General features: G+C 37.1%; 1 protein-coding gene across 1 annotated transcript in view; it reads left to right on the forward strand.

Annotated features, from left to right (window-relative positions):
- Positions 1-23,293, forward strand: part of LOC149785285 (phosphatidylserine synthase 2-like) — an 81,086-nt gene that overhangs the window by 13,370 nt on the left and 44,423 nt on the right. Inside the window, exons 4-6 of the mRNA XM_089979160.1 lie at positions 1,923-2,005; positions 8,530-8,597; positions 11,365-11,496. Coding sequence (XP_089835286.1) covers positions 1,923-2,005; positions 8,530-8,597; positions 11,365-11,496 — 283 coding nt within the window. The remainder of the gene's footprint in view (positions 1-1,922; positions 2,006-8,529; positions 8,598-11,364; positions 11,497-23,293) is intronic.

Here is a 23,293-nt window from a genome sequence, read left to right on the forward strand (position 1 = left end):
TTGGTACCTGGAAAAACAAGGCTGATTGATATTCTTACATAAAAATGAAGAAAAAAACTTCAAAATTTCAGGTGCAATTTAAAGTTTTCTTAGTGAAGGCATCCATTTGGTACACTGCTTTTACTTAAACCTTACCAGAGACTGTGCATGCTCATAAATAGCTGATATAAAATAGTCAGTCTGCATGGGTGTCTCACAAGAGAGCCAACTTTCAGAATAAGAAAGCAGCTACCAGATGATTGGCAGGTAAATACATTAAATTATTCCAATTCTGAACAGTATTTGGATACTGTGTAATAGATGAGTTGACTTTGAGTTCATTGTTATTTCTACCACTCAAAGTAAATACAATGAATTACGGCAATAGAACACATTTTATTTCTCAATTCTGAAAATTTCTTTCGTCTGTGTAACTGGAGAGTGTGACAGGAGTGCATGTTTTCAGCCAATGCACACAAAATACATAATACAGGGTAATTTGTTTTGGGTGCCGTTCGAATAAAGGGTAAATAAAACAACACACCAGGCATCAGTGCCACATAAAATTCAATGTTGTTACATGGATATGACCACATTTTATATACCTTGTCCGGCAATGCTGCACCAGCATTTTATATAAGAATATGCTGTGGAAAGGGTGGGGATTTGTGATGGGAAGCCTTTCCATTTGTTCTGGTTAATTTTTTACGAATATAGTTAAAAATCAAAGTGTTTAAGTGATTTGTTTATAATGTACTTTAAAGCCACTGGTTAATGGTTACTGTATGTCAGGTTTGACTGCAAACTGCAGAGACTCAGATCTGCTGTTACATATTTTACTGGAAGGTCTGGATCTATGATGTTTGTTAAGGGTAATCAGTAGTAAACAAAGTAGACCCTGATCTACTGTGAGGGTCTATGTTGTTTTGGATTTGGGCTTGACTTGCACATGAGTACATATGGTATATTTCAGTTCTTTTCTTTGTGATTGTTTCAAAGTCTGAATGGTTTTTGATCATCATCTAATTTTCTAATAGCAGTGGTTTATGTGTATTATGTCGGTACTAATAGAGAATATATCTTTGGTTTACGTTTTCTTTTCTCCATAGTTTACCAATGTTACCCATTGATACCAATTTTTGGGGTTACTGCAAACATCTTTCATCACAGTGATTAATATGGCCTTTAGTACATCATGCCAAAATAAATGTTTTCATTATAGATATAATTCAGTGTTTTCTTTGCATTTGCTCCAGAACACACTTGTCCAGTTTTTAACGCATCTTTTTATTATAATGTACCATCATCTGTGATACAGACCACTCCAGCAGCCTAAGTGGTTAGAGCATTGGCCTCAGATGTGGGATATCACAGGTTTAAAACCTGGCCAAGTCATACCAAAGACTTACAAAAATGGTACTAGCAGCTGCCTCACGTGGCACTTAACATTAAGAGGTTAGTTTTAAGACTGGTCAGCCTGGTGTCACAATAATGTGACTGGGTGGGACATGATGCCACATGACTGCGGCATGATGCCTCAGCGCTAGACATCACTATAAGCTGCCACACTGGAGGCATTGTCGCGATATGACTGAATTTATTTTAAGCTGTTAAAATTCTAAATAACACACACACATTCTCATCTTTCATACATATTTTGTGCAACTCTAAGACTTAGGGAGAACTGCATCATTTTAAAAGTTTTCTTCAATTGGAATTGCATGGGTAATCAGGTCAAAAGTTTAATTGAAAGCTGTGGCAGACAACTAATCCACAATAATTTTTGCAACATAAAAGCATTGAAATTGACCTTTGATATTTCAGAAATGTTCAACATCTTCTTAATTATGACATTTAATCTTTACATGAACACATGTTTCCTGATTTTTTAATATGTATTTAAAAAACAAAGACATCAATCTCCTAACATTTATATGTTTCAGTGGTATTACAGCTGCTGTGTTGGCCTTCTTGTTGTTTGGTGTAATACAGACACCTGATGGACCCTTTAAGAGGCCACATCCAGGTATTATTTGTACTATGCGGTCTTGATTATCCAGACCATTCACATGTTCAGATTCATTGGGGGTTCATGAGAATGCTTTGAATAATCATGAGTTTATAACATTAATTTTTACATTTGTATATATTATAAATATTTCCTGATGTTTTTAAGGATTCCTTGGGACCGATACTAGATTCCATTCCTAATGTAAATGTTCCCAATGCGATACACATGTGCCCCGTTCCCACTGTACATGTTCCCCATTCCCAATGCTGATGTGCCCTAATTCCAATGTGCATGTGCTCCAATGTAAATATGACCCATTCCCAGTGTAAATATGACCCATTTCCAGTGTAAACATGCCCCATTTCCAATGCAGATGTGCCCCATTCCTAGTGTGAACATGCTTCATTTTCAATACAAATATCTCATTTCTGATGCAGATGTGCCTCAATCCCACTGTAGATTTGCCCCATTCCCGATGTAACCATTCCTCATTTCCAATTTAAATATGCCTCAGTCCTAATGTAAACATGCCCCATTTCCAATGTTGATGTGCCTCATTCCAAGTATCAACATGCTCCACTTCCAATGCCAATGTGCCTCATTTCTGATGTGCCCCAATCCCAATGTAAACATGTCTCATTGCCAATGTGAACATCCCCCATTTCCAAGGAAAATGTGCTTAATTCCCAATATCAACATGTCCCACTTCCAATGTAAATGTGCCTCATTTCTGATGCTGATGTACCCCATTCCCAATGCAAATGTGCCCCAATCCCAATGCAGGTATGCCCCACTCCCAATGTAAACATGCCCCATTTCCAATACAAATCTGTCTTGTTTCTGATGCAAATGTGCCTCAATCCTAATGCAGATGTGCCCCATTCCCAGTGTAAACATGCCCCATTTCCAATACAAATGTGTCTTGTTTCTGATGCAAATGTGCCTCAATCCCAATGCAGATGTGCCCCATTCCCAGTGTAAACATGCCCCATTTCCAATGTAAATGTGCCTCATTTCTGATGCAGATGTGCCCCAATTCCAATGTAAATGTACCCCATTCCCAGTGTAAACATGCCCCATTTCCAATGCAAGTGTGTCACAATCCCAGTACAGGTATGCCCCATTTCCAACGTAAATGTGCCTCAGTCCCAATGTAGATGTGCCTCATTCCCAGTATAAATATTCCTTCAATCGCAATGTCAGCATGCCTCATTCCCCATGTATATGTGCCTCATTCCCAACATAACATATTCCTCCAATTCCAATATAAATGTGACTCATTCCAAATGTAAGTGCCCCATTCCCAATGTAAATATTTGTAAGTTTTTCAGAATTTTCAATTTTACCAATTTACTCCTGAAAATCTGATTCCCAGTGATTCAAGTGTTTAGGAAAAAAGATGACCTAAGGTCCAGTTGCCACTGAACTAAGAAAAATCCACAGTGTTAAGGGGGACATGAATTGCTTTATATGAATCTAAATGGTTGAAGTTTATATTATTGAAGTATAGCTGTATTGATATCCTTACTTTGAAGGCATTGCAAATTAAACGTTACTGTTTAAATATGATTATGGTTATGTTTGTTTGGGTATTTAAAGAAATTACTGGTATCAGTATTGTTATTAGGCAATTTCATATCAGTAATTGATGGTTGTCAAAAAGGATTATTTGTTATTTTAACGTATGAGAGTATGTAATTATTGTTAACAAGTGTCACATCCTAATAATGTATGAGAGAATCTGACTGTTGTCAGGAAGGGTTACATCCTAATAATAATTTATGAGAGAATCTGTTGTCAAGATGGGTTACATCCTAATATTAATTTATCAGAGAATCTGGCTGTTGTCAGGAAGGGTTGCATCCTAATATTAACGTATGAGAGAATCTGGCTGTTATCAGGAAGGGTTATGTCCTAGTATAAATTTATGAGAGACTCTGTTGTTAACAAGGGTTACATCCTAATATTAATTTATGAGAGAATCTGGCTGTTGTCAGGAAGGGTTACATCCTAATATTAATGTATGAGAGAATCTGGCTGTTGTCAGGAAGGGATAAATCCTAATATTAATGTATGAGATTCTGTTGTCAGGAAGGGATACATCCTAATATTAATTTATGAGAGAATCTGTTGTCAACAAGGGTTACATCCTAATATTAATGTATCAGAGAATCTGGCAGTTGTCAGGAAGTGTTACATCCTAATATTAATTTATGAGAGAATCTGTTGTCAGGAAGGGTTACATCCTAATATTACTGCATGAGAGAATCTGGCTGTTGTCGGGAAGGGTTGCATCCTAATATTAATGCAGTAGAGAATCTGGCAGTTGTCAGGAAGGGTTACATCCTAATATTAATGTATGAGAGAATCTGGCAGTTGTCAGGAAGTATTACATCCTAATATTAATGTATGAGAGAATCTGGCTGTTGTCAGAAAGGGTTACATCCTAATTTTAATGTATGAGAGAATCTGACTGTTGTCAGAAAGGGTTACATCCTAATATTAATGTATGAGATAATCTGACTGTTGTCAGAAAGGGTTACATCCTAATATTAATGTATGAGAGAATCTGGCAGTTGTCAGGAAGTGTTACATCCTAATATTAATGTATGAGAGAATCTGGCAGTTGTCAGGAAGGGTTACATCCTAATATTAATGTATGAGAGAATCTGGCTGTTGTCGGGAAGGGTTGCATCCTAATATTAATGCAGTAGAGAATCTGGCAGTTGTCAGGAAGGGTTACATCCTAATATTAATGTATGAGAGAATCTGGCAGTTGTCAGGAAGTATTACATCCTAATATTAATGTATGAGAGAATCTGGCTGTTGTCGGGAAGGGTTGCATCCTAATATTAATGCAGTAGAGAATCTGGCAGTTGTCAGGAAGGGTTACATCCTAATATTAATGTATGAGAGAATCTGGCAGTTGTCAGGAAGTATTACATCCTAATATTAATGTATGAGAGAATCTGGCTGTTGTCAGCAAGGGTTACATCCTGATATTAATGTATGAGAGAATCTGTTGTCAACAAGGGTTACATCCTAATTTTAATGTATGAGAGAATCTGTTGTCAACAAGGGTTACATCCTAATATTAATTTATGAGAGAATCTGGCAGTTGTCAGGAAGTGTTACATCCTAATATTAATGTATGAGAGAATCTGGCAGTTGTCAGGAAGGGTTACATCCTAATATTAATGTATGAGAGAATCTGGCAGTTGTCAGGAAGTGTTACATCCTAATATTAATGTATGAGAGAATCTGGCTGTTGTCAGCAAGGGTTACATCCTGATATTAATGTATGAGAGAATCTGTTGTCAACAAGGGTTACATCCTACTATTAATGTATGAGAGAATCTGTTGTCAACAAGGGTTACATCCTAATTTTAATGTATGAGAGAATCTTTGTCAACAAGGGTTACATCCTAATATTAATGTATGAGAGAATCTGTTGTCAGGAAGGGTTACATCCTAATTTTAATGTATGAGAGAATCTGTTGTCAACAAGGGTTACATCCTAATATTAATGTATGAGAGAATCTGTTGTCAACAAGGGTTACTTCCTAATTTTAATGTATGAGAGAATCTGTTGTCAACAAGGGTTACATCCTAATTTTAATGTATGAGACAATCTGTTGTCAACAAGGGTTACATCCTAATATTAATGTATGAGACAATCTGTTGTCAACAAGGGTTACATCCTAATATTAATGTATGAGACAATCTGTTGTCAACAAGGGTTACATCCTAATTTTAATGGATGAGAGAATCTGTTGTCAACAAGGGTTACATCCTAATATTAATGGATGAGAGAATCTGTTGTCAACAAGGGTTACAACCTAATATTAATGTATGAGAGAATCTGGCAGTTGTCAGGAAGGGTTGCATCCTAATATTAATTTATGAGAGAATCTGGCTGTTGTCAGGAAGGGTTACATCCTAATATTAATGTATGAGAGAATCTGGCTGTTGTCAGGAAGGGTTGCATCCTAATATTAATTTATGAGAGAATCTGACTGTTGTCAGGAAGGGTTGCATCCTAATATTAATGTATGAGAGAATCTGACTGTTGTCAGAAAGGGTTACATCCTAATTTTAATGTATGAGAGAATCTGACTGTTGTCAGAAAGGGTTACATCCTAATATTAATGTATGAGAGAATCTGACTGTTGTCAGAAAGGGTTACATCCTAATTTTAATGTATGAGAGAATCTGTTGTCAACAAGGGTTACATCCTAATATTAATGTATGAGAGAATCTGTTGTCAACAAGGGTTACATCCTAATATTGATGTATGAGAGAATCTGGCAGTTGTCAGGAAGGGTTGCATCCTAATATTAATTTATGAGAAAATCTGGCTGTTGTCAGGAAGGGTTACATCCTAATATTAATGTATGAGAGAATCTGGTTGTTGTCAGGAAGGGTTGCATCCTAATATTAATTTATGAGAGAATCTGACTGTTGTCAGGAAGGGTTGCATCCTAATATTAATGTATGAGAGAATCTAACTGTTGTCAGAAAGGATTACATCCTAATATTAATGTATGAGAGAATCTGTTGTCAGGAAGGGTTATATCCTAATATTAATGTATGAGAGAATCTGTTGTCAGGAAGGGTTACATCCTAATATTAATGTATGAGAGAATCTGTTGTCAGGAAGGGTTATATCCTAATTTTAATGTATGAGAGAATCTGTTGTCAGGAAGGGTTACATCCTAATATTAATGTATGAGAGAATCTGTTGTCAGGAAGGGTTACATCCTAATATTGATGTATGAGAGAATCTGGCTGTTGTCGGGAAGGGTTGCATCCTAATATTAATGTATGAGAGAATCTGTTGTCAGCAAGGGTTACATCCTAATATTAATTTATGAGAGAAACTGGCTGTCGTCAGGAAGGGTTACATCCTAATATTAATGTATGAGAGAATCTGTTGTCAGCAAGGGTTACATCCTAATATTAATGTATGAGAGAAACTGGCTGTCGTCAGGAAGGGTTACATCCTAATATTAATTTATGAGAGAATCTGTTGTCAGGAAGGGTTACATCCTAATATTAATGTATGAGAGAATCTGTTGTTAGGAAGGGTTACATCCTATTATTAATGTATGAGAGAAACTGGCTGTTGTCAGGAAGGGTTACTTGTTAATATTATTGAATTTAGTATTTAGTAGTCTGATTTGAATACTTTAGATACTTGAATAATTCTGGAATGCTGAAAAAAAATCAAGTATTTGTGCAGTTCTTCTTTAGCAAGCCTTTTCTTCGTTTAGGCGTTCAGTCATGCATTTAGCTTAGTGACATGCAGACATTAGTTTAGATACAGTAGACATGGTTTGGTCTTACTGTTAAAACACAAAAATATCTACTTGTCTGTAGAACAGATTTTCACTTGATTATAGAAAATGACCAAGATAAAACTATCAGAACGGTAAGTCTGTATATTATTCAAATTCATTAAGAATAGATAACATGAGTTTTGTACAAGTTATCTATTTTATTGTCGTAAGACTTGATCTGTGGCTAAAATTCTATCTTTGTTAGTCAACCAGTCTGTCTGGTGCCATTTTCATTTCCACACAGTAACGGTAGTTAATATGAGTTGTCCACATCTATAGTTATCAAAAGTTGTGGGTGGTTTACATTTGGGGTAAAAGTCCTGTTGATTTCAGAGTCAAAAGTCAGGGTTAAAAATAATTGTGACTGAAAGAAGAAAAATGGTTTCTGCAAAACAGCTTGAGTTCATCCCATCTACAGTGATCGAACTTTGTAGATATCATGCATGTGAATCAAGGAAAACCCCAAATTATTGTGGTTTCAAAAGTTCAAAGGACAAGGTTACAGTGACTGAAAGAAGAAAAATGGGTTTCATATAATGACATTAATTCTGCATGACATGTCTGGATAAAACTTTGTGGATGGCTTATACTTGGGATAGGGAAGACGTCTGTCAGTTTTGGGGTTTAAAGGTTATATGTCAAGGTCATTGTGACTAAAAGAAGAAAAGTCATTTCTGCACAGAAATTTCAGTTATTTGCATAGAGATTTATTAACTATGGGGCAGGCATTATGTGCCATTCGTGGTTCTCTTATTGTACTTTTGATGTGTATTCTGGGTCAGTGTCCTTCATTACTAATAAATAATTTTAATAGAAATAAGCTTAATCAAATTTTCCTTGGTTAATTGACATTGACAAGCAGAAAAATGTTAGCAAACATGAAATCCTTTTAGTATAAATGGACAACACTACAGTGACACAGATGTAGTATAAAATAATTGAAAACTGCTGTAACAACTCCAGATGCACATGTACTCACTTGTGTGTAATTTTTCCTTTCTTTTTTTATGGACCTTAAGTCCATAAAAATTAAAATTATTTGCATTCTGATTTGCTGGTAGCGATTTCTTTTTTATTCAGGTTCAAACTTTTTGTACATCTGATAAATTTATAATTAGTGTACAAGACATTCATGATAACACAGTAAGTCAGTCATACATACAGTTTGCCTGTGAAATAATTTTTCTTGTTATTTTTCAGCCTTCTGGAGATTAATCTTGTGCCTCAGTATTGTCTATGAACTTGCCTTGGTTTATCTGCTTTTTCAGGTAAGTTAAGAATGTAGGCATGAAAATCCAAACTTGTTATTATTCAGGCAAAGATATTATTGCATATTTCTCCATTATCACCTTTTAGAGAAGGATAAGTCAGACAATGGATATATTTACAGCATCAATAAAAATACAATTCTTTGGAGAAATATCATCAGTACAAGTTAAGGCATGCTGATACTAATCCTTTTATAAATTTATTAAACAGGGATAATCTGGAGTGACTGCTACACTTCTGATAGTTTAGAAACGATTAATTCCCAAATTTGCATATTTAAAAAATTGGAAGGCCTTTTTTAGGTCAGAGACTTCAGACTTAAAAATTTGATGGGATCACTGTACATTGCTTACAACAGTCAAGAAACCTTTTGATCCTAAAATTGTGGTTGGTGGGGAAGGCATCAGAGTCTAGAGAATTGGGGTGGGTGGGTAAGTTGGATGTACTTAAAACAGCAATATTGAGAGATATGTTCATGTGATTTTCTTAATGGTCCAAGAATTTTTTTAATGGCCTTAGCATTTCAGTATTTTGCATTATGAATGAAATGAGAAAATTCTTAGCATGATGCCGAAGTCTCACACATATTCTTGTTTGCCATGTAGTGGAAATAAAACTAGTTTTAAGGAAGACATTTTTCACCCAGATTGTCAAATTCTGTTTTGAAGGCAACTAGTCTGTTCATTGATCCAAATCCATACTGTATTTTCTGTATATTTAAGAACATTGTCATTTTGCTGTCCCAAAACATTTAATTGTGTCATTAGGTGACCAAACCTAAAGAATGGAGAAAAGACATAGCAGTGAAAAATTGCATTTCTGTTAATGTACAACCCATGAAATTAAGATAGCTCTGGTGTCCTAGTGGTTAGAGTGTCCGCCTCGGATGTGGGAAGTCGTGAGTTTGATCCCAAGCCGAGTCATACCAAAGACTTACAAAAATGGTACATACAGCTGCCTGGCACTCAGCATTAAGAGGTTAGTGTTAGGACTGGTCAGCCTGGTGTCAGGATAATGTGACTGGGTGGGACATCATGCTACATGTCTGCGGCATGAGGCCCCAGTGCTAGGCATCACTATAAATTGCCACACTACAGACATCATAGCGATATGACTGAAAAATTGTTAAAGCTGCGTTTTAAAAAAATCCAAATCCAAACCAAAATGGTCCTAAAGAAGAAAAAAATAAGCCAGCTTGGATATGGCTGCCACATTGGCCATCTTGAAATTTTTTTTTATTGTTACTACTCCTGATTGGATGGTCATATTGACATGGCATCTTTATGATGTTGACCCCAGCTTCCAGCTTGAAAATCCAGTTCACTGCTTAACTTAAATGGAAAGATATGTCAACACTGGGTTTCCATCAATAGACATTATGATGTCTGGTTGGCCCTAAGTGAATATGGTGCTGATGTAACATCCAATTTGCCACCATGACAGCCATCTTAGAAATCTTTTTACTGCTGTTCCTAAGTCATGAGATTTTCACCAGAAGACTCCTTATGTTGTCTAATGGTATTGTATGAAAATGGTACCTATATGTCCTCCAGTATGGCAGTCATCTTGAAAATGTTGTTAGTGCTACTTCTCCTAAATGGAAGTCATATTGACTTGGGGGTTTTCACCAGAAGATTTATAATGGTGTCGAGCTGGTCATGAATGAAAATAATGCCAATCTGACATCTTTGGTAGCCATCTTGAAAATCTTGTTGTTGTTGTAGGGTTTAGTGCCATTTTTCAGCACAAGATAGACTATACATGGTGGCCAGTATAAATGATGGAGGAAGAACCCAGGAAAACCCCGGAAAGAACCGCAGACCCATGAGAAGCTACTAGCAAGCTTTCTCACGTACCTACATTGTCCGAGCCCAAGTCTTGAATCCACACAGACAGGTGAGATGGCAGTGATCTGTAATGTTGAGCACTTTAGACCACTCAGCCATTTGGTGCCTTGAAAATCTTTTTAGCACTACTTCTAAATTAATGGACATATTAACATGGTTTTTCACAAAAGATTTCTTATCATAGCAACATGAAAATGATGCCAATCTAATATCAGATATGGCTGTGGTAATGTCCATCTTGAAATGTTATCATGACTCTCCTGGATAGTCCTGATGGCATGGAGTTTTCATAGGTAGACTTATGACCAATATTGCCATCACTATGGCTGTTTTGAAAATTTAATTATTGGTCAAGAATATCAGAGATGGTTTCAACACTCAGCAGTTAAAAAGAAAAAAATGATCTCATCTTGAATTCCCAGAAATTCTTTTTAGATAATAGAGCTACAGTTCTTTCGAGGGACTCTTGTTTGTATTTTATATATCTCAGTCCACCTGAAAATCCAACCATTCATGTAATAAAGCGATGAATGTGTGCTTTTCATAAGAACTGACATATTAGCAATCTCCAGTTGTCTTCTGCTTTATCAAGGATTTAAAAAGTTTATAACAGTCAGTTTGCCCAGAACAAGCTGACTAGAAAATTGAACTTGCCCCTGGAAAAGTTAAACTTGCTCCAAAGATAATATTCCAACATGAGTGAAACAAAAATAAAATAAAGTATGATATATTTTAAAGAAATTTTGTTATATGTATTTAAGTCTGCATTTTCTTTTAATTCTGTTGGCACCTTAAACCCATATGCAGATAAATCAGGTTATAAAAAACAAGATTTGTGCCAGAAATAAGTTTGTTGGATTTTCCCTATCCTGCCAATACACATGGGGTAGATTCAGTTATTCTGTCTTGTGTTTTTTAGAGTGTTCATAGTGCACGTATCCTGATGAAACATTTTGATGCCAGTCTGGGTAAACCATTACCAGAGAAGGATTATGGAGGAAACTGCTTCATATATGATCCAAATGCCACTGATCCATGGCACAATTTATGGGTAAGTGGTCTCATGTTGAGTATACATTTAAAAAGATGTTATTGAAAAATTGGTGTTTCTGTTAAAATCAGATCACCTAGGATATTGATATTGAATTCTGAATCCCTTCAAATATGTAGGACCACTCTGGTGGCCTAGTGGTTAGAATATCCGCCTTGGATGCAGGGGGTCATGGGTTCGACCCCTGGCCAAGTCATACAAAAGACTTATCAAAATGGTACTAGCAGCTGCCTCACTTGGTGCTCAGCAATAAGAGGTTACTGTTAGGACTGGTGGGCCTGGTGTCAGGATAATGTGACTGGGTGAAACATCATGCTACATGTCTGCGACATGATGCCCCAGTGCTAGACATCTATAAACTGCCACACTGCAGACATCATAGCAATATGAATGAAAATCGTTAAAGCTATGTTAAAAATCCAAATCACACACACACAAAAAATGTAGGAAGTTTTCCAGTATGTTGAAGAAGTCGTCAGTCTGGAAATTTCAAAACTTTTGCCAAAAATATTTGCTAAAATAATATTTTGCTACTTCCAAAAGATGCTAAAGAATAAATTAAATTACTGACATATAACTACTTTCAAAATGCATATGAAGTATAACACATGATTGTTTTAACAAATTATTTTTCACAATAACGTTATAGACTACAGATATAGTACATGAAACATACTATGAGATATATAATGTACTTTTTGTCTCATTTGCAAAGTACAGGCAGTCGATAGGTATCACTTTTCTGACACCATTGTCGTTGTTGTAGACATCAGAGTGAAGTTTTTGTAATAAGCTAACATTTTCAGAAGATGTTGCAAGTACAGTCATGAATGTGTATGTGTATTTGATGTTGAGGGAACTGCTTATTACAAGCAAAAATAGATCACAGTGACCTACTTTACTTTTTCCAGTGCCTTTATTGGGTATTTGGAATATGCCTTGGCAGAGTAGGTAAGACAGAGATTTCTGTAGAATTCTTCATTCAGAAACTTACACTGTACAGTATGCTTCCTTTTTGCAATTACATATTCTGCCAGATGCAAGTGGCACATGAAAATAAGAAAAGAGAGTGCATCTGTTTCAAACACAAATATTTTAAGTACCTTGTCCAGTGTGAGTCAATTTTTAAGGTGTTTACAACTTTCAGCTCTTGATGTGATACATTCAAAAGAAAACTTTTGGTAATATAATTCAGACCCTTGGACCAGCATAGCATGTTTTGACGTCATTTTCTTGTGTAATGTGTACCAATGCAAAGGGATATGAAAAGTCATTTTTTATTTTCAATGTGTCCGTGCATGGATGTCACATAAAAAATTTTCATTTTTTGTAGTTAATTCCTTTTTTTAAATGTATAAAAGTTACATGTATGCACTTTTCATGTTATAGGAAAGTAAGTGCATTTATACATTTAATGGAATATACTGTACTGATCTAATAATGAATGAAATAATACATGCTTTAAACAACTATTATTTGCCTTACTCTACGACTGCCTGGGCAACAGAATGGAAATGTTCTGAAAAAATGTTTCACCAATTTGATTCATATGAATTTTGCAATATTATGAAATCGGTGATCAGCTGCATGAGCCCTGGCTAAGTTCTATTTTAAATCCAAATAATTATTTGATCTAAGCCATTTTCATGGGTTTTTTAACCATTTTTTTAAAAAGCTGATTACACTTGTCTCTGTGTGTTCATTATAAAGATATTCACTATAGATAAAAAGCTCTCCAATGGTAACAGTTAGGCAAACTGATCATTACTGTCCTAAATTTTGATCTTGCCTTACCAGAGGCTTGGCTAGCGTTAAGCATGGCCCTGCTTGCATCATCCACCTTGATGTCAGCTGTCCTTATCCTTGGACCATCTGTCTTGTGTTGTCCATTTCATCTACCCATTGCCAGTATAATGTTGGAACAATCTTTCTTCATAGAATATGATGAAGCTTGTAACACAAAAATTTTAGACAGATTTAATTATGATAGGCATCTACATATATTTTTGAGATGATTTGGCATTGACTGGTTGAGCTTGTTAGCATCCAAGACATTATTTTTGAAAGCAATTTAAATAAAGTGATTCTGATATTATGTCAAAGATTTTGGAAGAGACATGTCATGAGTAAAAGACTGTGCACACTTGCATACATATGACTCAGAGATGGCACTGGGTTTTGCCAATGTTGCAAATTGCGATTTGTTTTACTTATTAGTGACAAAATATACCATCTGGCAATTTTTGTTTTTGCGACATATTTTGGCTGTTTAAACTTGTATATACAGTCACCAGTTTGGGGTGGAGAAGTTCTAAGGCACCATGAAAGGAAGCTGCAAACTTGAATATAAAATAAACTGGAATCTGTTGTTACATAAACAAATGCTTTGTTCATATTGACAAATGCATCTTAGCAGTGTATTTCTACAACATAATCTGATTATGCAGACACTTTCCTGGGTACTGTATGCTGTGATACACTCAGTCATGCTACCAGATTAACTACAATCAATCAACTTCTAAGGCAGGAACAGGAATGGCTACAATCAAACTTATGACCAGTGTTTTTTTAAAATACAAAATGTACCCACAAAAAATACTTTTGCTGAACTTTAAAGTAAACTGATTACCTTTGAAGCAAACTTTGTTCTGTATAAATACTAAGCAAATGAAACAAACAGAAATCAGTCTCAGTCAGTGTTCTACGGTTATTTGATGTTACCACTGCATTAACGAATTGGCATTTGTTTGGTCCTCAGAAGTTTGCATTTAGCGGTTACTTCAATAATACATACATCTTTCATCAAAAGCAAGCTGACTACAATGTCCAATAAAAGCAAAGCACGTTTCATCAAAGGAAGTCAGCACCAAGCTTAAATAAGAGAAATGGGATCTGATTGATTGTTGCATTTTGCACACTTTTTTGTGCTGTGAAAGCTTTTACTTTGCAGGAAAAATGTTTAATCTCATGATTGCTAGCAGAGGCAGCATAAAACGTAAATTAAATTGTTAACCTTATCCAGCCATAGATATTTGGACACAGAGGTGTTGGTTATACTTTTTAATTTGTTCACACATTATCATTTACCTATTAACAGCTTCATCCCCTTGGTAGCCTTGGCAAGATGATAGCTGTCTCCAGCTGACCAAAATCTAGACCATGTACGTGTAACATGTAAACAACTATAAAGTCACGTTTTGTTGGCAATGGTATATAAGTCAAAAGAGGACTAATATTTCTTTTTTCATTCAATCACTTGTGTTTTCTGACATGATGTGAATGATATATTAATTTTCTAACGTGATCCATACTTGAATTCATGGATTTCACTACTACTTCGCAAATCCAGCCCTCCCAGATACTACTTTTAGCTAAAGGGAGCTGAAGTTGTCTGCTGGTCTGTGTGGTGGTCATACAAAATGATCTCCCCTTATGTATAAGAAATGGTGGCAGAGCCTAAAAATACCTCAGTTACTACTTCTGCTTGTGCCAAGAGCATGCTGTCATCACAAAAGACCTCACAAAAGCCAGAAGCTACATGTAAGATATACCACTACAAGTTGGAGGAGTTTTTCACTTCTAAGGAAAGTATACTCCATCTATACTTCAAACTTTTTCTCTTTTATTGATGACAAAGTTCTGCCTTTACAAGTTGCTAATATTTTGTTGTCATCACACATTTAGGTACAGTAGTCCCCCTCTTATAAGGCCACCCTTATTGCAGCAGGAAAGTGGCCTTATAATGAGGGTGGCCTTTCTAGAGGGGGATGACAATGTGAATAGTAAATACATATGAAGAAAGTCACAAGTATATAAATTTTAAAACATTTAATATTTTCATTAAAAAATCACATGCATGTTGTGAAACAAACTGTTTCTTTATTTTCAAAAAAATCTTATGAATAATCATTAATATAGTTTTGAAACTGTCTTTATAATTATGTTACGGATTACATCATCTGTCACTTTGTTGGTAACAGTCTAAAAAACAAACTAGTCTCATCACAATAAAAAATATCCTTGCTGTCATATCCCCTGCATATATCGTTTAGTCTTTTGTTCCAATCTTCAACATTACATTATTAACATAGCTGATTCTTCACTAAGGACAGAACACTTAATATTGTGTCGAACTTGAAATCTGTGCAACCATCCGTTACTTGCAGTAAAGTCATCATATCCCAATTCAACTGACGAAATTGTTGCTTTTTCTTGTCACTCAAATCAGGATACAAACATCTCCTGGCTCAAATAATCTTCCTCTCTCCGTCCATTTCACCTTCACACTTCTGCAGAATTGTTTCCTTATCTTTCATGATATTGTTTATCTGAGTCTTTCCAACATTAGTTTTCTGCAAGGATCCGCGACCCCCCTCACCCCCCCCCCGGTCAGTTTAATTGCTTTCACTTGCTCTTCTAAACTGAGAATTTTTCTTTTCCTCAATGACATGTTGATCTTTTTGCAGTAAGTTATTCATGTTGCCAACTGCAGTACTGATAAAACAATTTTTTATGCATTTAAATAAATTGCCTTGTGTTTGTAAAGGAAGTGATCTTGTCACGTGATTCGTTAGTCGCAGTCTGGTACCCTGTTGTTTTTATACATTTCTTTGCAATAAGTGAGAGAAGCCAAAACGGCTTTGATGTGTACCATTAAAATCATGCAGATTTGACATCGCAGTCGTTAGGATTTGTAATTTTGACAATTATTGTCAGTAGTAATAGCCACTAATTATCAAAGTGAACAAGCTCACCATCTTACTAAGGGAAGCTCTAAAGGCTATCAAACCATTTTCCTGCTGACTTATGTATTATCAGCTGCCACTTCTCAGCTGCTACTACTGTTAAATAATTGTAATCTTAACAATTATCAGAGTGACTAAACCGGACATCTTATGATAACACAGCAGTAAGACTAATTGAATTACATGTTCTCACCCTTTTGTATGGATTAAAATTTGAGTCTTTCTCAGCTTTATGGAATAAATGTGACTTCTCATGAGGCGTAAATGATATAATATTAACTTTAGTGGTACATGTACTTTAGTCAACACTTTTTCAGTAACGAAAACCTGACATCAGGAAACAGAAATCAGATTACTTAACACACATTAGGAATAAAATACTGATTCTGGATACATATTCAAATAAAATGCGGCCGCTTGTGAGGGGTAAATTTTATATTATTGCACTAATATGCTGGTTGCGTTAGCCAGGTGGCCTTTCGTGAGGGGTACTTTTGAACACAAACTCGTCGGTGCCAACAGATTCTGGCCGCTGATCGGGGGACCGTTCAAAAGGGGGACTACTGTACTTGCATTTGGAACACTTCAGAGATGTTGTATGTTGTATGATGTGTTCATGCAAGATATTCATTTTCACATCCTTTGCTATATTGTCATTTCAGCTGTATACTCTATTAGTGAACATGTGAAGTCCTAACTGGTTATACATATATCTAATATTGATACCTTTAGGCACATCAGGAGTATCATGCAGTTTGAAACCTAGTTCATGCATTCTCAATCATTATTATCTTTCTTTATCCTTACATTTCCTTAAATTGGGGGTCTTCATTACAGTCGCACTGTTCCATAGTCACAGAGCTCCCTTCACTTCATTTAGGCCATTGCCAAGTTTCATGCATTCACAACTTTGGTTTTGACCTCCCATTTGCGTCAGTACTTAAATGTACTCAACTATTATGCCCATATACTTCATACCTGCTTCCTTTGGTGCGTGTATGGAGTCTCGGCTAATGTTTGTTATCATTGCAATCCTCAGGATCGGACTTGTTGAGTTTTGGTTATCAGTGTCCCTATATACCTCGTATCAGCCCCTTGCAGGTCCACATACAGGTGACGGACACCCTTCACAACCCTACAAACTCCCCCTGCTCTCTCTTCCAGAGGTATTCCTACAGAAACAATTCAGAGCTCAGCTGGTGCAGTGTGCTGTGACAGGATTTGCCCCTGTTATACCAAAGATTATTTATATTTACAATAAAGTTTATGTTGAGCCTATGTATTGTGTGTTATTTAAATAACTCCTATATATCTATAATTCCATTATGAATGGTTACATATCGGCGAGTTTCTATCCAAGGCATTTGTAGCATCCGGATGCCAACTTTTATGTATTTACTTGTTCAGGCAGTCTCTGGGCCTTTTTCCCTACAAGTATTGCCTCATAATGGATATTGTAGCACCTTCTTTGTAAGTCTCTATAATGGTGCCTCATTTCCCTTTTATGTGAAGGTTTTTTGTGTGTAATGTAGACACTGGTTTACATTTCTGTATTTCTTCCATTCTGGTTGAACAAGTACAAGTCGGTTTATTCAGTCACTCCTGCACATGTGACCTTTGAATCATGTTTATCTGCATAAACTTTATATCATATTTATTGAGCACTTAGTTGCTCGCATGTGTAGCCTATGTGACTTCACAAGTTAGGTTCAGGCTACATTATTTGCGCGTGTGCATGTCTTTTTTGTTTATATGTATAATTCATCTTTTCTGGTACATACAGGTGAGTTTCATTTACCATGGTATCTTTAGCCTTGGAACACCATACTTCATTGATTCTACCTGTACAGGCCATCCTTGACCGTACCTATAGGCAGCATTGTAATTGAGATCATCTGCTATCACTTTTTTCCAGGTTACCCACACAGTTTTCAAACATCACGTGCAGGCTCACAGGTTTATAAACATGTGGTATTGTCATTATATTTTCCCTGTATGCTTCCTTGCTTTATTAGACTGTCTGCTATTAATTTCTGGGTCACCCTTTTAATGATTTAGCACTGCATGGACATTGCATTCTAAAGACGGGTGCAGGGCTACAGTTTTTTGTTTTTACTCTATTTTGTCTTACCAGTTAGAACTATGGGCAAAGTGCAAAAACACACAGCTCAGGATGAAGACATCACCAGTCTGCATGCTGACTTTTCTTCAGTGTGATACTTTATGGGGACAAGGAAGATAATTCAACTTACCCTTCAGCCATGTTACGCTGGACATGATCTGAAACAGCTCTGGCACCCACATCACCACCACAGGGCCGAACATTTTGGAACTTATTCTACCTTGCCTCTTCAGAGTTCAACTTGATTCCTCTTGCATAACAGCAAGGGACAGAGCTAACAAATTGCCAAGTTCCCCTTTATTCAACATATATATGGACAGGTTACATGGCTCAAATATACCATAACCCATCCCAGCTGATGATCCTAATGATATTCTTCACATAGATGGCCTATTTCCTTTGCGACTGGCCTAGGCCATATACTAGAGATCATGAAGGGTCAAATATTATTACAGGCCCAATCAATATGTTGAACCTGACTTTTGCAGTCATGTAAGGGGACCACAGGGACCAGTAACCCTCATACCACCTCGAGACACTCATGTTGCATGTTGCCACAAATTGTTCCTCATACATCTACCCATCCGTGGCTTAGCAATTTCTCTGCACTCGGACACGAGAAGAGACTCAATACCCAGTAACTTTCTTGAAGTTGCAGTTTTTAATTCAGGGCATTCTGTGAGTTTAGTGAGCGACAGACCTCATCACTCTTAGCCAGCTGAGTCTCAAGCATTACAGGGAACCATAGCCTCTCCTTACACAACCAAGATGATGTTGCTTGTTCTTCAGTACTGTCATCTCTTCTACACTATCTGATGGCATGGATGATTCTGTCTTCCAAGCCTCCTTTGAGGTCATTTCCCACTTCTGGGTGTTTGTCCTCCTCTTCCCACACCATCAACAACCTGGACCAGAGCTCCAGCATCTGTTGAGCTTATGATGGAACAGAAGATACTGACTTCAGTTACTTTAACAGTCTGGGAAAGTTACAGATGTTCTGACCCTACTTCACCTTTTGATCTTATGACAGAATGGTAGATTCTGACTTCATTTACTATAGCAGTCTGGGAGAGTTACAGATGTTCTGACCATCCTTCATCATCAGTTCATCAGCATTTCTACTTTTGCCCCTTACAAGTCTTTCATTTAAAACTCCAGCAGTTGACAGTGATTTTGCCGCATCGGGGATGACACAGCCACACTCCATACATATGGATCGGATGGCCTTTGTTGACACTCAGCAGTTAGTGAGCAATATCATTAACTTGACTTTGTAGCTGGACTTTCATTAACTCTGAATATCTTTCAACCAACAGAACATAGCTAGTCTTCTCACACTCTGAATACCTCAGGGAATGGGAGTCAGCCACAAGAACAGCCCGAGTACTGAGCAGAGCTGTTCAACACACTTTGGCCAATGCCATAACTGCAGCTGCTAGTCCATTTGGCGGAAAGCAACTCAGTACCCTCTGCCTGCACTTACCTGAAGGCCACTATATGGCCAAGCTAGGAGCACAGCCTTTATCCTCTAACCTTCTGTTTAACATCCGGATGGATGACATCCACAAAAAAGCCATCAAGGAGACATTTTCATTCCCTCTCACAACCACAGTGTCGATATTGGGATAGTACAGGAAAGCAATAAACAGACCCAAGGGCCAGTCATAGGACATGAACCTCTGAAAGCTGTCCTATTTAAGCTCTACCAATAAAAAGTCATTTTTTTCGCATAGCAGACATATAGCACCAAGAGGGTTCTATCGTTTGTACCACAACTTTTCCCAATGGCAATGACACTTAATGCCTGGTCATCGTCCTTAGTGCCCTTAATTCATTTGTCCATGCCCCTTGGTTCCCATTGATAGAGCCATTGTGAAAGTCCTTCACCAGTGGCAGGAATATTTGCTTGGCATGGGAGTTCTCATCCTGTCCAACAACTCTACAGTGGTGACTTATCTCAAACAACAAGGAGGAACCCAATCCTACAATGGTGATTAATCTCCATCAAGGAGGATCCCCAGTCCCCAGACCATTGCATCATGTTTTGGGACTTTCTAAAGCGGTCATCAACAAAGCCACATACATGTTCGCCACATCCCGGGATGCCTTAATGTACCAGCTGACTCTCTGTCACGGAACATTCATTTAGTACAGAAAGAATGGTCTCTCCATCCCTCAGTTTTCACTCAGATCTATACCTGATGGGAACAACTGTTGGTGGGCTTGTTCATGACAAGGTGGAATTCCAAACTTCCATCCTTTGTCTCTCCCATCCCAGACCCAACAGGTCAGGCAGTTGACGCCCTATAGTTAGATTAGACCAACCTGACTGCATACACCTACCCTCCAACACCTCTGATTCAAAAAGTAATACAGAAACAAGGGAATCAGCCTGACTTCTCATCCTCATCACACCACTCAAATGGGAGGAGTTGTGGATCAACAACCTCATCAATCTTGCATCAGACACCCCACAGACAATTCAGGTTTTCCTTCATCTACTCAAACAACAATAAGGGCATCCTTATCTGGAACTGCCAAACCTGCAAATTTGGATCATCTCAAACAGGCCCTCAGACTTAAACAATTTTCACAACCAATTATGGAGAGAATCTCTCAGACACAGCAGCCCTCTACTCTCAAGCATATGAAGTCAAATGGCACATTTTCACCCAGTGGTACACAAATGAGAACATATCTTGCCTCTCCAGGCATCAATACTGCAGGTAGCTAATTTCCTCCTCCAGCTCTTTGAAGAGAGAAAGTTAGCACCAAGTACAATCAAAGGTTAACACTCCACAATCTTCAAAACATTTCTTCATCATGGGAGCTACCTTCTTGCCAACTTTTTGTATATACTGCCAAAAACATTAATCCTGTGCCCAAAGTGGAACCTATCTTGGGTATTATCCTGGCTGGATAAGACCGTTTGAACCAATTTTAAGGGCTTCTTTTGCATTCCTGTTCCTACAAGACATGCTTCTTCATGGTGTTAGCAACTGCAGGCAAAATTCATGAAATACATGCCCTATCAGGAGACCCAAATTACATGCAAGTTTTGACAAGATGGGTTAGTCTTACTGATGACGGCATCCTCTTTCATCACAGAGAACTGTCTTCCTTCCATGGGTAGCTAAATTTTTGTCATGAACCCTCTGTCTCATTTGGACACATCAACTAAGGTCCACCTACAGGTCCCAGTCCGGGTTTCCAGGTGATACTTTAAGAACAGAGCTGTTGCGTTGAGGGAGATCTTGCCTCTTTATAAAATGACAGGAGGATCTATCAGAACAGACTGTCACTTCCTGGAATAAGGGGGTTATTTGCTCAGCATATAGGGAAATAACCACAGCACAATGAACTTATTATGCATTGTGGCTCATGAGGTTTGAGTGTTTGCTATCAAGAGAATGGAACTGACTGGAACTGGAACTGTTTACCGACATCATTTAAGCTATGGGATGGAGATCGGAGCCCACATTCTCTAACTTTTATCTCTAAGGTCTGTCATCCCAGAGGGCCCAATTCAATCTGGTAGGACCTATATCCTCAGCTCAACCAGTCACCCTTCCAGATTGGTCAACAGCTTCTTAAGATGTGGCTTCACGACTTCTGCTGGATTTGTGGGGAGGGTCATTTTGAAGCCATACCCTGACAGATGGAGTCCCTTCCAGTCAGGTTACCTAGTCCAGGGTAAGAGGATGTACCTCCCTCCACCTCTTATCTATTCTCCTAAGATATTATGATTGGGTAACATATTTGAAGAAGAAACCAGTTTTTCTTAGTAAAATATGTTTCTTTAAGAATACATAACCAATCATAATGTACATACACCCTCCCAACCTCCCCGCAGTTACATCCATAGAGAGCATGCCTTCCACAACAGTAGTAACTGAGGTATTTTTAGTTTTTTTTAAGGGGAGATCACTCTGCCTAACCACCACATAGGCCTGCAGACAACTTTTAGCTCTCTGTAGCTAAAAGTAGTATCTGGGAGTGCTGGATTTGCATGGTAGTAGTAGTTCTCCAAAGGCATTATAAAGAAACATTTTACTAGGAAAAATTGGTTTTTCATACACATATACAGTACTTTATGCATTGTAGATTCTTCTGCACAACTGTACACATGTATTTCAGATTAGTCTTGTCTTCAGTTAATCAAAATTTCCATTTTTTTTCTTTCTCTGAGTGTAAATCCTACTCACTGCATACTAATTACACTTGTATTCGAAAATCTGATTTCTTTTAAGCCCCCCGCCAACACCTATCTCAACATCCACTTAAGTTGACAATTTTTACCCAGGTCAAAGGAATATTGAGATATATGAATAGTACTGTATTATGAAAATTGCGACCTTTTTTTAAAATTTGGTGACATAATATTGAGGGGTTTGCAATATTTTTGGCAACAATTTTATTCATACCAGCACCATCCCTGAATGTGATGATCTGGCATCTATTGGCTTTGTTACAAAGTCTGAAGGCAGTTTCTCTTAACAATCTTGAAAAAACATATTGTTTAAATTTTTAAATCATAAAGATATGGCAGTAGTATGATTTAAAGTGATACTTGTGTATATAAATAAGGTGATCTGGATGCTGATTGTGTGAGGATGATTATTGGGTAATCAAGTTATATTCCTAAATGATGTATTACTTCTTCAAATACATCACCCAATTATAAAATAGTAGGAGTATGCAGGGATCGTCCTGGGCTTCGCCAATGTCGCAAATTGCGATTTTTTTTCCTTATTGGCGACAAAAATATCCCGTCTGGCGATTTTTTTGGCGACAGACTTTTTGGTTATTTAATTTGTACATACAATCATGGATTTGGACTGGATAAATTAAAAGGGAGAATGAATGGAAGCCACAAACTTGACTAAGCAATGCATTGGAATCAATCTGTTACACAAACGATCCTTTGTTC

The sequence above is a fragment of the Sinohyriopsis cumingii genome, chromosome 13 (assembly GCF_028554795.1).
Source record: "Sinohyriopsis cumingii isolate HCF-2022 chromosome 13, ASM2855479v2, whole genome shotgun sequence".
Taxonomy (NCBI): Eukaryota; Metazoa; Mollusca; class Bivalvia; order Unionida; family Unionidae; genus Sinohyriopsis; species Sinohyriopsis cumingii.